This window comes from Amblyraja radiata, chromosome 1, assembly GCF_010909765.2.
Source record: "Amblyraja radiata isolate CabotCenter1 chromosome 1, sAmbRad1.1.pri, whole genome shotgun sequence".
NCBI lineage: Eukaryota > Metazoa > Chordata > Chondrichthyes > Rajiformes > Rajidae > Amblyraja > Amblyraja radiata.
This window is the reverse complement of record NC_045956.1, coordinates 160,287,459-160,305,584: the sequence shown is the minus strand read 5'-3', so window position 1 is coordinate 160,305,584 and position 18,126 is coordinate 160,287,459. Positions and strand designations below refer to the sequence as shown.

General features: G+C 46.8%; 1 protein-coding gene across 7 annotated transcripts in view; it reads left to right on the top strand.

Moving 5' to 3' along the window:
• ctif (cap binding complex dependent translation initiation factor) overlaps window positions 1–18,126 on the top strand; it is a 183,994-nt gene that overhangs the window by 36,490 nt on the left and 129,378 nt on the right. For all 7 annotated transcript variants that reach the window (XM_033033774.1, XM_033033767.1, XM_033033784.1 and 4 more), the window contains exon 2: window positions 17,885–18,081. In XM_033033774.1, the coding sequence (XP_032889665.1) occupies window positions 17,905–18,081 (177 nt within the window). In that variant the 5' untranslated portion in view covers window positions 17,885–17,904. The remainder of the gene's footprint in view (window positions 1–17,884; window positions 18,082–18,126) is intronic.

Genomic DNA, 18,126 nt, shown 5'->3' with positions numbered 1-18,126 from the left:
TTACGTTTCTTTAAAATATCTTGCTAATGGTCAATACATCTGTTGTAGGCCCTGTTTTGTTCCAATGGGCCATTATGGACTACACCATAATGTGGTGATCACGTGTGTGATCTCGCATGGAAGCACCTACATCCAGTACCCCCCTGAGATGCCGCCTGACCCACTGAGTTGGTTCAGCACATGTGTCCATCTCCTTATCATCTGCTGTTGTTTTAACCTTTTTAACCTTCTAGACCTTTGTCTCTGCTGTGAAAACTGTAAACCCTTAACTCTCTCCTCCATACTGAGAAAAGGTCACTGACGTGAAACATTGACTGATTTCTCTTTTCACAAATGCTGCTTGACCGGCTGAGTTCTTTTCAGCATTTCTGTTTTTGTTTCAGATTTCGGCATCCCATTTCTGCCACCACCATCCAGCAAATTTGAGTAGCCAAATTACCTATCAGCCTGCTCACAAAACGAGAGAAGAAGCCAAAGCAGGAAGGACACGACTTTGTCAGGCGTCTGAAGAAAGGTCCCGGCCCGAAACCTCACCCATCTTTTCCCTCAAGATATGCCGCCTGACCCCCAGAGTTACTCCAGCATTTTTTTGTCCATCTTCGGTGTAAACCAGCATCTGCAATTCCTTTCTACGCAAGGAAACTACGTAGTTGTATGCTTAACATTCAAACTCCAAACAGACAGGTCAGGATTGAACCCAAGCCTCTTAGAATCTTGGAATCTAATACCAACGTTGCTGCTTTGTTACCTAACAACATTATCTTTCTACTTATAATATTTTGTAAACTTTGATTAGATTGGTTTATATAACCATTCCTTACAATTTGAGCCTTGGAGCCCAGATGTGGTCATAACAGGACTTTGTAGTTGAACTGCAATCTCTACCGCTTGTAAATATTCAGATAGCAGCATTCCTTCTACCTCTTTCCATGACTTATTAAAGGTCAATGTACATAGATCTGTAGGTATGCATGTATTTCAGAAGTTTAGATATTCTCTGGCATTTTGCGACTTTGGGGCTATTGATCTGGGGACATAAGTTTGAATATCATGGCAGCGGATGGAAAACATAAATTCTAATGATTTAAGTAAATCTACAATAAACTACAGTAATGGTCGTTGCCGTTGAATCCATCTTGTTCACAAAAGTGTGAGTTTACTGTGTTTGTCTCATCGAGATTATTGACATAAGATTGAGTCTTCAATTTCCTCTGAAATGATAAAGCAAAACACTTTGAGAGCCATTAGAAAGGACTGGGACTGGGACTTCCACTGTTGCATCCTGGTACAGCATTCTGGTCAGTTCCTTAAAATTATTTCCCCTAAAATGCTAATAGTTCCCCTTGGAGGGATATCAAGGGTTGATTAAAGAGAAAAAAGGAAGCATGTGGCAGGTGTAGAGAATTAAGTCAGACCTGTCAAAAGTATAAAACGCTTCAGGAGGCACGTAAAAAGCAAATTTGGAAACTGAGGAAATATTACTGGTGGATTAAGGTAAATCCAAAGGTATTTTGTTAGTATAGTAAGGGCAAGAAAACAACCAGGGAAAGAATAGCACTAATTGCATTGAGCCAGAAGTTATAGTTGAGGTTCTGAATGAATACTTTTCATCGGTATTCACAAGGGGAACAGATCTTATAGATGAAGAACTCTGCAGGGGGAAGATGGAGTTACAATGAAAGTCTCCATACGAGAAAGGCGATGTACACATGTTCATAAGTTACCGGAGCAGAATTAGGCCATTTGGCCCATCAAATCTACTCTGCCATTCAATTATGGCTGATCTATCTTTTCCTCTCAACTCTGCCTCCCCATAACCGACACCCATACTAATCAAGAATCTGTCATTTTCTGCCTTAAAAATATCCATGCTTCATGCCCCCAATGCACAATGCCTTAGCAGTCTTAAAGATGGGTATATTCTCAGATGCTGGTTGAGATTATTCTCAAGGTGGTATGGGAAGCGAGGGAAGAGAATGCTGCGGCTCCAGCTGCGATTATTAAGTTTTTCTGCCCACGTGAGGAACCATATGACTGGAAGATGGCAAAAATGAACTTGTTAAACTGAGTTCTTTTGTCAATCTAAGGTCAACTTGACTCAAACACTTGTAGCTGTTGAAATTGATTCTTTACTCAGCTGAGACTAGTCTCTGAACCTTCCAACACAGAGCTGATGCTCTGGGGCGGGTCTAGAGAGGAGTAACTTTGATAGAACTCATGTCATTTATATAGGTATTAGACATTTCAGATACAGAGGGGCATGACAAGCTAGTATCCAATCATCTGAGTCCTTCGGGTGATTTACAACATCAGTCACATGATCCCCCTTCCCTGGCCTCACAACATTTGTTTGCCTGTGGTATAACTTTGCTTATTTTATTTCAACACAGCAAAACCCCAGTAGACTCAATTATCAAAGACCACTCCTCAAAATATAAGATACATATGTAATACAATGATCACACAAGTCGTACACACTTTCCATACCAAGAAGAAAGATATTTCTATAAATCTTAAAAAGTCTAATGTTTACATTCCTACTAAGACAATACATTTCATAAATTGTCTCACTACAATTTTATACAGTTTAAAATATCATTACCTATGTATTTAAAACATTAATTATATAAGTTTGCTGAATTACAGTTTCTAAGTTTAAAACCCCCAATCTCCCAACCAAGCACACATGGGTCATAAATCTGTCAACTCAATTAATAAGTGTTTGGTGCAAGGATACAACTCAATTCTAATTTGTAGCTCCTTTCCTGCTATCAGGAAGCTGGATTCCCAATCTTATGCACAAGGCAGAACATAAAGAAGTTTTACAACTCAAACCATTACATCAGAATTACATCTGCTTCTTCGATTTTCTATAAACATATCCATCAATCTGATACTCTACCTTTCCAAGCAGCTACTCCCCTTCATATACATCCTACCCCTTATCCCAATCTCATTATAATTTAACATAGCCAAGGCTAACTAAAGGGATCAGGGGGTATGGAGAGAAAGCAGGTACAGGATACTGAGTTGGATGATCAACCGTGATCATATTGAATGGCGGTGCAGGCTCGAAGGGCCGAATGGCCTACTCCTGCACCTATTTTCTATGTTTCTATGAAGGGCCGAATGGCCTCCTCCTGCACCTAATTTCTATGTTTCCAGGTCTATGTTTCTAAGGCAGCAACAAAAAGCCAGGCATTGTGAGCCTAACCTCTGTAGTAGGGAAGTAATTGGAAAAACCTTTGAAGGACAGGATTAATGACCACTTGGGAAGATGGGGACTAATTGGAAATGGCCAGCTTGGCTTTGTCAAGGGTAGGTCTTATCTGACCAATATGATTGATTTTTTTTTTAGGAGATAACAATGTGTATTGATGAGGGCAGTGCAGTTGATGTGATTTACATGGCCATAAGTAAGGCTTCAACAAGTTCCCACATGGGGTATTGGTTCAAAGGTTTAGGTCTCCATGGTCCCCACATTTACTATTTATAATACTGTTTTTTCCCCATATGGGATGTAGATAAAATTAGATGGCAATAAAGTAAAGTACAAGATATTTTGAAGGGATCCAAGGGGAACATTTTTCACCCAGAGATTGACAAGTATCTGTAATGGCAGTAGTTAAGAAATGTGTAGACGGGCACTTGAATTACCTAGGCAAATATGACCATTATCCAAATGCTGGAAGAGGGATTAATAGGTAGGTTCCCACTGCACAGTTTGGGCATGGCGGACCGAATGACCTGTTTTTGTACTGTGTGAAGCTGTGAAAACTCCTGGTTCTATTACCATAATCCATGCACAATTTCTTATTTTTGAGATCGTTACACTGAACTTTTTAACATTTTATCCTCCCCCCCCCCCATTATTTTGTTTGTATCTCTTGGCTCTTGTATCAATTACTAATTAGAACAGCTGCTCTCTATTTACTGTATAAAGCCATCACATTTCTTAACTTCCCCTTATAGGGGAATAGCATCCCCTTTCCCATCGACTCCTTTAAGTCAAGACTAAAAACGTATCTATACTCCCAAGCCTTTCCTGAGAGCGTTCGGACGGCGACGGTGACGGCTGTTCCCACCTCAGCTCCCAGCGCTGAGCTTCCAAAGACCGCCAATGCCTGGCCCAAACCTAATATTCACGGGGATTTATTTATTGTTGGGATTTATCTGAGATCAGCGCGCCTCTTCCTCCAGGACTGAGCTACCAGGCCAAGCTCAGACTGAGCTCTGCTGTGATTCAATGTGAGGGCTGCCTGACGGTTGACTGGGAAACGGAGAGGTGATCTTTATTTGCTATACATCTCCCCCAGCATTAGAGACACATAGCAAGTTACTCAGTCCTAGCTTTCAGAGAGACCTTGGTGAATCGACTTCTTAAATTGATACAGTGTGGAAACGGGCCCATTTGGCCACTGAGATGGTCGCTGAGATCCCACCAACTGTCAACTGTCAACGCTCCCGCTCCCGCTCCACCCGGGCCGCCAGTAGTCAAGTAGTCAAGATTTTACTCCCTACTTCTACTCCCAGAGCAGGGCTGACTTCGACTCACCATAATTGAACTGTGTCGGTGCAGATTGTGAGCTCCGACATTGAGTCCCGTTGACAGCTACTACGCGGGTCGAGGGGACTGTCGGGTCGGAGCGCTGCGTCTGGCATCGCCTCTCACCCCGATGTAGTGCAGCCATTGTCACCAGCTCCATCCTCCGGTGTCTGGTCTTCACGGCAGTGAGAGTCGAGATCACGCATCGTCAAAGTCGCAGGGAGCTTCTGTCGTCTCATTTCCCGCAAACAGCGCATTCACCCACTCTCCCCTCCATCTCCTCTCCTCACCCTCCCTCCCTCTTCCATCGACACACTTACCAAGCTTCTGCCCCGTTGCCCCTCAACCGTTTCATCTTGGTTCCCTCAAGTCAGGGCCATCGGTCTCCTTTTGTGTCGGAGATTAAATGGCCGTGCTTCAGGCTTGGTGAAGGCGGCGGTGGCGAAAATACCAACAACAACAACGACGACAACGATACCAACAACACACTAACACACCAACAACACCAACAACAACACACCAACACCAAAAAAAAAAGCACACCAACAACAACACATCAACACCAAACAACAACTAACAACAACACACCAACAACAACACACCAACAATAACACACCAGCAACACACCCACCAAAACCAAAACAACAACACCAACAACACACCAACACCAAAACAAGAACAACACCAACGACACACCAACAACATCAACAACAACAACACCAAAAGCAACACAACAACACACCAACAACAACACACCAACACCAAACACCAACAACAACACACCCACCAACACCAAAACAAGAACAAGAACACCAACAACAACACACCAACAACAACACACCCACCAAAACCATAACAACAACATCAACAACACACCAACAACAGCACACCAGAAACAACACACCAACAACAACATCAACGCACCAACAACAACAACACATCCACATCAAAACATCAACACCAACACACTAACACTCCCAGAGCGGGGCCAGGAGCCTGTGGTTGGCGGAAGGCCAGGTTACACCTGTACAAGTCGGAGCTGAGTCTGAACAGTGTTAGTGGACAGTAACATCGGAAAGCTCCCTCCTACACCGACTTGCCCGGCCTAGGTGTGCTGGGTAAGAACGGCAATAGTGCTTTGGATCTCCTTGAAGCCGGGGAGGCAGCGGAGACCTGGGAAAGAAGCCTCTGGAAGATCCATTTTTAACGACGGGAAGGGTTGGCACGGACACTTCCTATCTTATCAGGAGACTGCTTCTGTTACTTGCCAAGAAAGACTTCACAAGACTACTTAACTGCTGGAAGGGAGTGGAGGTGCAGCAACAGCAGAAAGACTGCTTGGATTATAAAGTACTGATATTTTGTGTGTTGTGCCACGCCCTAAAGATGACAGCTCTTCAGAGTTATGCAGCTGTCGCACGGTCGGCAGTCTCGGAGACTGAGGGTCACGAGTTGATGGGGCGTACATATGGTATAAAAATGTACATGCAGAGCAACCTGCCCTTCAAGGCCTTTCTAGATGCGCTAGGTGAGACTGTTGGCAAGAAAGCCATAGTCTCGGGTGCGGTGGTCAGTGGGAAGGTTGTTGTTCTATTAAAGACAGAACAGGCAGTGGCTCTGGCTCTGGAAAGGGGGGTAACAGCAGGCGGGAATTTCACGGCGGTGGACCCATGGGGGGGGTCCTGCTTTGCCGGTCATTCTGTCCAACGTTCCCACTTTTGTTCCAGATGCGCTCCTGATCCCACATGTAAGGAAGCTGGGGGAGGTGCGGTCAGGGCTCACCAAACTGTTGTACAGGTTTGACGATCCTGAGATGCAACATATATATACGTTCAAGCGTCGCGTGTATATACAGTTGGCACAGGGGATGGACACAGAGGGGAGTTTTGAGGTGGAGGTGGATAATTTCTCCTATCGCGTGTTCTGGAACGCGGGCCAAGTGCGTTGTCACGCTTGCAAAAAGGTGGGGCATTTTCGCAGGAATTGTCCCACGACCCGGGCTGTCAGTTCCACCACGATGGCCCGGGAAAGCACTACTGGCCCATCTGGGGCTGCTGGTTTTACCAAGGTGGCCTGTGAAGGCAGTACTCCCCTACCCCTAACCCCTATCCCCCCACCACCCCCATGTCCAGTACCTGTGGCGGTGGATGCCGGAGAAGTGCGTGGGGTGGATGGGAAGGTTTGGGAGCAACAGCGGGGGAAGAAAGTCAAGAAAAAGAAGAAACATCTCCAGGCGGGTCCCCTAGGAGATGACCACCTCCAAGCGGGACTCCTGGCAGCAGAGAATTTTGTGCACGCCTCTGAGATAGATGGTAGCGCGGAGATAGAGGCTTCTGCAATGGAGCTCACCGTACCACCGCACGCCAGTGGTTGGAAGAGGAGGAGGCATGGATCCTCCGATACACAGAAGGGCCCTGTAGGTCAGGGGCAACCTGAAGGGGGACCTTCCCCTCCTGTTGAGGTAGAGAACCCAGGGCACGCTTCCCATGAGGGGGAGGATGCCTCTGTAGGTCAGGGACCACCTGAGAGTGGCGATATATTACTCATGGGGGCTGTTCCCTCAGAGAACGCATCTGCTAGCTTAGTGGATGACCAGGGAAAGCCTGAAGGGGAGAATTTGGGTGAGGAGGTAGGTCCCCAACAGGAGCTCCCTGTTGAGGCTACAAGCCCAGTTGAGGGGTGTGATGCCCCACTGGATGAGGGAGTAAGGGGGACTCCAGTAACATCGGCCCCTGAGGGCCACAGTGAGGTGATTCACCTGTTGAAGGGGGACGGGGACTCTCTGGGTGATGGTGCAGGGGCGGGTACCTTGGATGAGGAGGAGGGTAAGATCGTTTCAGATCGTGTCCTTCGGTCGGACTCCAGGCAAGGCCCGCTCACAGCAAGGCCCGGAGACTTGGTCCGACTTCACTGTTCCCAATCCGGTTACAGAGGGCGGTGGGAGCGTGCAGGAGAATGGCCAATTGTCAGTTAGCTTGCCGCAGTCAGAAGCAATGGTACCTGCCCCGGTCACTGATCCTGGAAGTGGGATGATGACAGAGGAGGGACTGTGTGATGTGGCTGAAATGCTCACCTCACAGGGAGGGGTGAGTGAGGCGGCTGAGAGTAATAATCTTCCAACTTCGGGCTCGGACATTGAGTGCGAGGAAGTGGGGTACGCGGAGTCCATAGACAGTGAGTTATCTGACTGCTCCACCCGCGGCCCCGTGTCTCGACTTGTCGAAGTCTGGGAACTTCGGAAGTTCTTAAAGGACACTAGAGGGAGTAGGAACAAGCTGGATTTGGCTGTCGACCGCTGGTCGGATCTGAGGGCGCCCATGCAGTCCATTCATGCCATCCTTCAGAAGAAGGGGAATGAGGCGGGGCTAATAAGAAATGAGAGGCGCCAGTTCCAAGAGCTTTTTCAGACCCTAAAGAGAGGGCAGAAGGTTAGGGGCGGCTCCAATCCTTCACCGGGGGCGGGTAAAAGATCTAGTGTACTCTCAAAATGAAGCTCACTATAGCCAGCCTGAATATCAATGGGGGCAGGGGGTCTCTCCGTAGGTTTCACCATCTCTCAGTGCTCAGGGACGGGAGGTATGCGGTGAGCTTCCTGCAGGAAACACACACTGTGGCTAGTGATGAACCCACCTGGCTCCTGGAGTGGGAGGGGGGGGTCTACATGAGTCATCTCAGCTCCAATTCGAGTGGAGTGGCCTTCCTGTTGGCCCCGTCTTTCCAGCCAGAGATCCTCAAAGTGCAGAGCATTGTACCAGGCCGTTTGCTGTATCTGGCCGTGCGCTTGGATGGCGTGCCATTACACTTCATTAATGTGTACGCCCCCAAGATCGGCGTAATGCAGACGCGCTTAACAAGGGAAGTGACCACGTTGTTGAATACTATCGACCGTGGGGAGTGTGTTTTCCTTGGGGGAGATTTTAATTGTGCCCTCGAGGCAAGAGATCGCTCTGGCGTTCAGCGTGACCCGGGTGCAGTAAAGACTCTAAGGGAGATGGTGGACTCTTTTGAGCTGGTAGATGCTTGGCGGAATTTCCACCCCGACTCTAACGCCTTCTCGTACAGGTTTGAGGGTGGTGGTTCCCGTATTGATCATCTATACGTGTCCAAGGCCTATGTCTCCTGTGTTTCGGCGGCCTCCATGCAGCCGGCACCATGCTCGGACCATTGCCTGGTGCGAGTGGATTTTATCCCGATGCGCACACGGGCTGGGTCCGCGTACTGGCATTTTAATAGCCAGCTGTTGGAGGATCGCCGATTCCAGGATTCATTCAGGCAGTTCTGGGCGAGGTGGAGAGAGAGGCAGGGGCGTTTCCTTTCCCTAAGGCAGTGGTGGGACGTGGGGAAGGCCTACGTCCGTCTGTTTTGCCAGGACTACACGAGGGGGTCGACTAAGAGGCGAAACTCTGAGATCGGACGGCTTGAGAGAGAGTTGCTCGACTCGGGGGCACGTCTGGATCAGACTGGTGGGGCTTCATGTGAGTGGGAGGAATACCAGGAGAAGAAGGGAGCACTGAGGGACTTGCAGCTTAGGAGAGCCCGGGGTGCGTATGTGAGGTCGCGAGTCCAGATGTTGCACGATCTGGACCGTGCCTCCCCCATTTTCTTTTCTCTGGAGAAGGGGCGAGGAGCCCGCAGGCAGCTTGTTGAGTTGCTTGCGGATGATGGCTCCTCTGTCACAGATCCAGAGAGCATTGGTGCCTCGGTTGGGTCTTTCTACAAGACTCTGTTCTCGGCAGGCACATCGAGTGGGGAGGCACAAGAGGTCCTGTGGGAGGGCTTACCTGCTGTGTGCAATGATGTGGCTGAACACCTGGATGATCCCCTAACTCTGGAGGAGATGACTGGTGCCCTGCACCAGCTCAAGGGGGGCAAGTCTCCAGGGCTGGATGGGCTGACTGTGGAGTACCTTAGAGCCTTCTGGGATGTCCTGGGGGGTGACTATATGAAGGTCCTGGGGGAGAGCCTGGCGACTGGGGAGATGCCCTTCTCGTGGCGCAGGGCAGTTGTTGTCCTGCTGCCCAAGAAGGGCGATCTCCGCCTTTTGAAGAACTGGCGCCCGGTCTCTCTCCTCAGCACGGACTATAAAGTTTTTGCCCGGGCATTAGCGAATCGCCTGGGTCCCGTGTTGTCCCAGGTGATCCACCCTGACCAGTCGTACACAGTCCCGGGCCGGTCCATCCAGGACAATGTTCATCTAGTCCGGGACCTGATCTATCTGACCCAGGGAGCTGGTCTGTCGGTTGCCTTTCTCTCCCTCGACCAGGAGAAGGCGTTCGACAGGGTGGAGCATGATTACCTTCTGGGGACTCTGCAGGCGTTCGGATTTGGACCACAATTTGTGGCCTGGGTTCGACTTTTATATACTGCTGTAGAATGCCTTGTTAAGGTCAACGGCTCTTTGTTGGCCCCCTTTCCCTTTGAGAGGGGTGTTCGTCAGGGATGTCCCATGTCCGGCCAGCTGTACTCCATCTGTGTTGAGCCTTTCCTGTGCCTTCTCCGGAGACGGTTGACAGGCCTGGCTTTACCGGGGCCGGGGATGGAGGTGGTCCTCTCGGCCTACGCCGACGATGTAATTCTGATGTTCACCGACCCTGTTGACCTGCGGAGGATGCGTGAGTGCCAGAAGGTTTTCTCGGCTGCTTCCTCCGCCAAGATCAACTGGGAGAAGTGTTCTGGTCTCTTGGTGGGTGGGTGGCAGGTGGACTCCCTGCCGGAGGAGATGGCAGGTTTTGCGTGGAATACCACGCACCTCCTCTATCTGGGGGTCTACCTGAGTCCCGATGAGAGGGGGTGGCCGGCGAACTGGCAGGAGCTGGAGGCGAAGGTGATTGCCCGGCTGGGACGTTGGTCCGGCCTACTTGGTGTGCTCTCTTACCGGGGCAGGGCTGTAGTTATTAACCAGCTGGTGGCCTCTCTGCTGTGGTACCGGATGGCCACTATGGTCCCGTCCTCTTATTTTATAACCATGTTACAGAGGAGATTGGTCAACTTCTTCTGGGGCGAGAGGAACCACTGGGTCTCTGCTGGGGTTCTGAGTCTCCCATTGGAGGAGGGTGGTCAGGCGCTGGTCTGTATTCGCACCCAGGTGGCGGCTCTCCGACTCAGGACCCTGCGGAGGTACGTCTACTCGGACTACCCTCCTAAATGGCACGTGTTGGCGACGTATTTTTTACGCCAGGGGCGCTGCCTTCAGGAGGGCTCACGGCTCCCATTAGCGGGCATGAGTCGACGCGCTAGGCGGGAGTTGCCTGGCTTTTACCGTGACCTCTTGAAGGCCAGGAATTTGGTCACCTTCAGCCAGGGCCCTACTCCTTAGGGGGAGGGGGGTGTCGTGGCTGTGATGGTGGGTGTTGAGGAGAGACGTGTGCATGGAACGATTCCGGACGAGCTTGCCCCCGTTCAGTCGGAATTGTTCATAGGGCCCAAGGCCCGGGTCCCTCCCCGAGAGTCGGCCCCATGCAACATGAGCCGCCTTTCCGAGATGCCCAGCGTACCGTTCTGTGACGCGGAGAGGCGCGTACTGTACAGGCTGCTCCTGCACACTCTCCACTTCCTCGCCCTCGTCTTTCGTCCAGACACACCCTGGCGGTCCGTGTTACCACCTGACGAGGGGAGCGGTCCCCAGTGGAGGTCTCTCTACAAGGGAGTCCTCCCCCTTTACATCGGGGACCTGGGGTGGAGAGTGTTGCACAAAGCCGTGGCCTGTAATAGGTATTTGAGCCGGTTCACGGACTCCTCCCCTGCTTGTCATTTCTGCGGTGAGGTAGAGACCGTGTTCCATGTGTACATAGAGTGTGAGAGGTTGCAGCCACTGTTCGAATATCTGAAAGGGCTGCTCCTCAAGTTTTGGCTACATTTTAGTCCAACATTATTAATTTATGGGCATCCGGTGCAGAGGGGGGAAGGTTGGGAGGGAGGAGTGGGTCTCCCTGTCGGTCTGCTCCTGGGCCTGGCCAAGATGGCCATTCGCGGGTCCAGGCAGCGGGCAGTCGATGGCCGCACACCGGTCGCCTGCCTGCCCCTTTTCCGGGGTTACGTCCGAGCTCGCGTGTCCCTAGAAAAGGAACACGCGGTGTCCATGGGGACTGTGGAGGCCTTCTGTGAACGCTGGTCACCACAGGAGGTTGAATATATTATCGATAAGAATGTTAATATTTTAATTTGATAATTTTGTTTAAGTGTTAAGAGGGAACACGTGGTGTCCATGGGGACTTTGGAGGCTTTCCATGAATACTGGTCGCCGTTGAAGGTCGAGTGTTTTGTTGATAAATGGAACACTCGACCTTCAACGGCCATTTCGTGGGTCCAGTTGACGTTGATGTTATTAATTTGACGATCATTTGCTTGTAAACTCAGCATAGGCAGTCTTTGATTGTGTTAATACTCTATGTTTATGTTTATTTTTTGAATAAAAGTAGTTTCATAATAAAAATTAAAAAAAGCCTTTCCTGACGTCCACTGAGCGAGGGCTATATGTATATATGTATGTAGTTTGTTTGGTTATACTATTCTTATAACAAATGTAAAGCACTTTGGCCAACAAGAGTTGTTTTTTAAATGTGCTATATAAATAAATGTGACTTGACTTGACTCTGTTTCAAGGACAACAGGTCCAGTTTGTCCAGTCTAATCTTCCACCTGAAATCCTTTCTCCTTGAGACTATATTCTCTTAAATCTCTTCTGTGCCCTCTCTATAACCATGTAAGCACACATAAGGACCAATATTTGGAAGAAGATGCAGCACTTCTCTGCTGTTTAACCATGTTTTAAATGAATTTGTCACGGTTTTGCTAATTTCTCTTTGTAATTTAATTCTAATTACATCGTTTATAGCGGTGCCTTTTTGTCTTTGGCATTCTTGGCTGAGGCCCAACCAACCACATGACCAAGTGGCATAGCACTGGACACATCCTTCCTATTGATGTACAGCACTTTGTTGCAACTATGATTGTTTTTAAAGTGCTCTATAAATAAAATTATTATTATTATTATTATTTAATTGGGTGTTTTTTTAATCCTTTTTTCCCTTTCTCACAATCACAATTACAATAATGCTTTATTAGCCAAGTATGTTTTACAACATATGAGGAATTTCATTTGCCAAGTCGGACATACAAATAAAAAACAACGGAACACACAAAATACATTTTAACATAAACATTCACCACAGTGACTCCTCCACATTCCTCTCTATGATGGAAGGCGAAAGAAAGTTCAAATCTCTTCCCTACTTTGCTCTCCCGCGGTCAGGGGCCTCGAGCCCCCCATTGACAGGACTATCTTGACTCCTGTAGCCGGCGGGGTTTGGGCCCTCCGCATCGGGGCGATCAGCTCCTGCATCGGGGGGATATCAGCTCCCCCGCGCCAGCGATCGGACCCCGCGACGGGGCTGGTTGAACCTCTGCGTCGTTGGAGCTTCCCGACTCGGCCTCTCCCGAGACTGCGAGCTCACGATGGTAAAGTCCACAGGCCGCGTTTGGAGCAATCCCAGGCAAGGGATTGGCTCCGATGTTAAGTCTACGCCCCGCGGTGTGGCCCAAGGTCAGTCCGAGGGGGCCTCCAGCTCCATCGATGTTAGGCCGCAGACCAGATGCGATCCGGAAAATAATTGTATCTCCGGCAAGGTAAGAAACTGGAAAAAAAAGTTACCCCTCTCCCCACGTAAAATAAACCAGAGAACATTTACAGACACTAAAAATAATTAAAAATTACAAAATAACAGACAGACTGTTGGCAGGGCTGCTGGTGGTTATCTCTTGCATTCTGCCAACTTTCTCTGGTTCCATGAACTATAACTTTTAGCTTTGAGGGACTGTATCACGTGCCATCTGCAAGTACTTATAAAATAACATCCATTGGAATTCTCTTGCACTCAGATTAGTCGGGTATGACCTACCTACCATTGGCTCAAAACATTCACCGAATCCATAGGTTCTGGCAATTTCCTGACAGTGGATATTAAGTTACTGGTTGTAATTTCCTGATTTCCTTTCTTCCCGTCTGAAACACCTCCCAAGGCCAAGCTTTCCCCAGCCTAACCACTCAATCTGCATTTCTTTTTTGTTAATTGTTTTTCATGTTAGTGTTGTTCTTTTACTGGTCATTTTCACTAAGTGGAGGCCACCGGCTAATGAAGGACCAGAAGATTCTATGGGGCAGGTGCTCCATAGGGAGTTTGGCATTGGAGTGAAGGTCCCTGCAACAACAGAGGACGGTTGTACTGGTGGTAGCCCATGGGACGATTTATCTCAGTGACTTGCACTCGACCCCGATCTTTTCCTGAATATTTAGTGATATTTTGCTCTCGGCCTTAAATGTACTTGACAAGGAATAATGCTGGGTATAATCAGACCAATCATTGGTGCCATTTTACCCAAAAATATTTATAGGCTCGGGTTTTAATCCTGTTTATTTATTCTGCAGTACCTGCCTAATTATTTATCTGTAATGAAATGAGTTAACATCTTTGTTATTAAGAATATTCTCCTCTTCTCTGCCAATTTCCCTGTCTTTGTAGATACTTTATTCTATCGTGGTCAGTTTATTTTCCCAACCCACTTGTATCCATCCCAATGACACCAATGCCAAGCCCTCCTCATTGAACTTCATCTGAAGTTTATTCAAAACATTCCTTTTATTCTGTCCGTATGTGTAAAGATTCCTGCCCTAACTTGTCCTCCATTTAACCTTTTATGCAAATGTTCCTTAATTTTTTTCCTTTGATGTAATTACATTAACTAATTTTCCCTATTCCCATCCTATGTGGAGTAAAGTGTAATTTCTGACCATAACTCTTCTCTCATTTTAAATGAAACAAAAGATTGTTGATACTTCATTTTTCATTTGCTGCTGTTGACAAAGGCCCCACGCTAGGTTGATCCACATCTAGAAGATTAAGATGTGTGGGATTAACAGTGAATTGATTGTATGGATTCAGAACTGGTTTACTGATGGAAGAACAATAATCGGGCTGGAGGTCTGTGACCAATGGTTCTGCAGGAATCTGTGCTGGGACCTCTGTTGTTTGTGACATATAAATGATTTGGATTCAAGAGGCTTAATTCAATTCAACTAATTCAAGAGGCTCTTTTAAGAGCCTTGGATACTTCTGCTATCCAGAAAATTATCTTACTCTCTATCCTCATTACCTTATTTATGCCTCTTGAATATTGTATATCTATCTTTATCAATTTTCCCCCTAAGCCCCGTATCCTCCAAGGAAAACAGATTGCCTATCCAGTCTCTCCTTATAGCTGAAGCATTGCATTCCAGTATCCTAGGGATTTCTTCTGAACTCTCCCATCCAGTCACATTCTTTGTATTGCAACCAACTGCACTCAATATTGCATTTGTGGCCTAACCAATGTTATATGAAGTTGTAGCACATATTTCCTGCTCTTTATTCTTTCATCGTTTAAAGAGGTTTGAAATGTCACCGAGTACCCCCAACCAACCTCTACAAATGCACTGTAGAAAGTATCCTGCCTGGCTGCATCTAATGTGGCAACTCCAATGCCCAGGATCATAGGGGCTGCACAGAGTATGGACTCGGCTCAGTCCATAGAGGCACAGGCCTCCCCACCATCAAAAGCATCTGTGAGAGGTGGTGCATCAAGAAGATGGCATCCATCATCATGGATCCCTGCCATCCAGACCCTGCCTTTCCTTGTGGCTACTATTGGCAGGAAGTACAGAAGCCTGAAGTTGAACAGTACCAGGTGTGGGAATGGCTACTTTCCTTCAGCTATCAGGCTTGTGAACTGACCTACCAAACCTTGGGTAGACACAAAGTGCTGGAGTAACTCAGTGGGACAGGCAGGATCTCTGGAGGAATTCCTTCTCTCCAGTGATGCTGCCTGTCCAACTAAGTTACTCCAGCATTTTGTGTCTACCTTTGTTTTAAACCAGCATCTTCAGTTCTTTCCTACCAAACCTTTGTCTTGCCTAATGAGCAGAATACTGCAGACTACCTATCTTGCACCACCATGTTCTAATTGTGCTTTGCACTAATGTCTTGTTTGTGCAGTCTTTTTTCACTATATTGTAGAATTTATGTGTAACATGTATAATCCATGCTTTTGTGTGCTGTTGAAAAGTTTAAATGCTTTTAAATATACAAAAGTTATATAATGGAATCCTGGACTAGGTTATAGCTTAAATTCCGTCTCAAGCAGGCCTTTTTCAGTGGATTGATAAGGGAGAGAAGCAAGCCTGGGCTTGCCTCAGGTTGCTGTGTATTGAGACAATGACCGATACCTTTGAAATGTGACTACCAATTGATGAGAGCTAGAAGCCTAGACTTGTCTCAGTGATGTATATTGAGACAATGACCGATGCCTTTGAGATGTCTTATCTTGAAAGTACCAATTGATAAGATGCCTATGAAATGCGTCTACTAATTGACAAGAGACAAGCTCAGACGCATCTTGTGGTAATGTGTATTGACTACATCTCTGACCATGACTAACATCTTTGGAATGTGACTAAGTGACAACCACACAATATAAAACATCATGCAATTCTTTGTTCATTGAAGTGGTGACACGAGGAAAGTCAAGTGACTGTGTTGCTTACTTGACTGGAGTATCCTCGTCACTTCCCGGCCGATGATCAGTAAAGCTTGGGTTCGTCTAACTAACCTTCTTGTGAGTTGTCTGTTTATTAAGAAGTGAACCGTATCACTGTGAGCCTATATTCCTGTGATGCTGCTGCAAGCAACATTTTGATTGTGCCAATACCTTAATGTACTAGTGCATTTGACAATAAACTCGACTTAACTTAAATCTTGTAGCCTATGTTAGTGAAAGCAAGTCTCCTGCATTCATTCTTTATCTTCATATCTATCTGTGTGGTCATCATCGGGGATCTTTGGACTTCTGCACAATGGTCCCTTGATGTACACAATGTCCTATATTCCCTAAAGCCCTATTATTGATATGGTATATGTCTTGCCATTACAGACCCCTCTCCTTAAATGAATCACCTCACACTTACCAGGATTAAATCCCAATTGCCATTAACCTGTCCATTTTACCACTTTAAGACTACCTTCCTCTCTTGACACCAACGCCACCAATTTTCATGTACCCGGTAATTGGCAAACTTACTCATTGATTGATGGAACAATACAGCTGCAACTCTCGTACAGATTCAGATGGGAACTGGCCCATCAGCTCACTGAGTCCATGCCAACCACCTGTTCACGTTAGTTCTATGTTATCCCACTTTCTCATCCACTCCCTACACCCATGGGGCAATTTACAACGGCCAATTAATTCAAAACAGTACAAAACCCCATGTCTTTGGGGGATGTGGGAGGAAACTGGAACACGCAGGAGAAACCCACGAGGTCACAGAGAAAACATGCAAACTCCACATAGACAGTACTCGAGGTAAGGATTGAACCTGGGTCTCTGGCGCTGTAAGGCAGAGGTTCTACCAGCTGTATCATTGTATTGCCCATCATACCTCCCACATTCATGTTTAAGTCATTATGATGTAAGAACATGTTGCCAAGGTAGATGGTTCACAGGAAAATGAAAGCTAATTAAGGCTGAGGACCTACTGACATAGGATCCAATTCACTGTTGCATTGTGAAGGTCTAGTTGTTGCAAAAGTACTCGACAATGGTCAACCTTGGGAAGATTGGGTCTAATTTCCTCACAAATAATGTGGAAGTCCTGGAAATGGTTGTCATGTACTTCACGCTATCAAAGATTGATATTCAAATACACAATACGTAAAACAGAACGTTTATCTGATTGATATATATATGATTGTCTGTTATGTATCTTAATTTCCCTGCATTTTGTGTGATAGCACTCCCCCTACTGTTCTTCATTTGGCTTGCATATACGTAAAGGACCTGACTTGCAATATATCAAGAGTGTTTAGTTGTCATACGTACTGAAACGGAACAAAGATAATCTTGCTTGTACGAGGATAGAAAAATTCACTCTTGTATTCATTTGGTTACAATGAAGTTAATGTAATCCATTTTCAAAACTGTAGTTCAATATATGTACATTGTGTTTTAGCACTTGTAACAGAGGATAAATTTTTAACTAGTTTGTATAATTCATCACATGAACCAGCATTTATTATCCTTCTGCAATTGCCTTCAACAAATTAACATGATGAGAGTCTAGAGTCGCATGTAGGTCAGACTAGGTAAGGATGGCAGATTATTTCACTGCTGAAAAATACCATTTGATCTTTGGGGTTTTCTTCAATAATTTGGTAGTTTTTGATTATCATTACCTCTTTCTAAAATTCCACAGCTGCCATGACAGGATATGTGAATGTGGTTTAAATGATCCATTTGTCCTTTCCTCAGGTACCTTACTGAAAGCAGACATGGAAAATTCATCAGTAGCCTCTGCTTCCTCAGAAGCTGGAAGCAACCGTTCTCAAGAGATAGAAGAACTGGAAAGATTCATTGATAGTTATGTCCTAGAATACCAGGTTCAGGGGTTGCTTACAGACAAACCAGAAAATGACGTGGAGACTGAAAAGACACTACCAAACCTGCAGGTATGTGGTGGTTCCAGACTTTATTATGTAGATTATGTGCCAAGT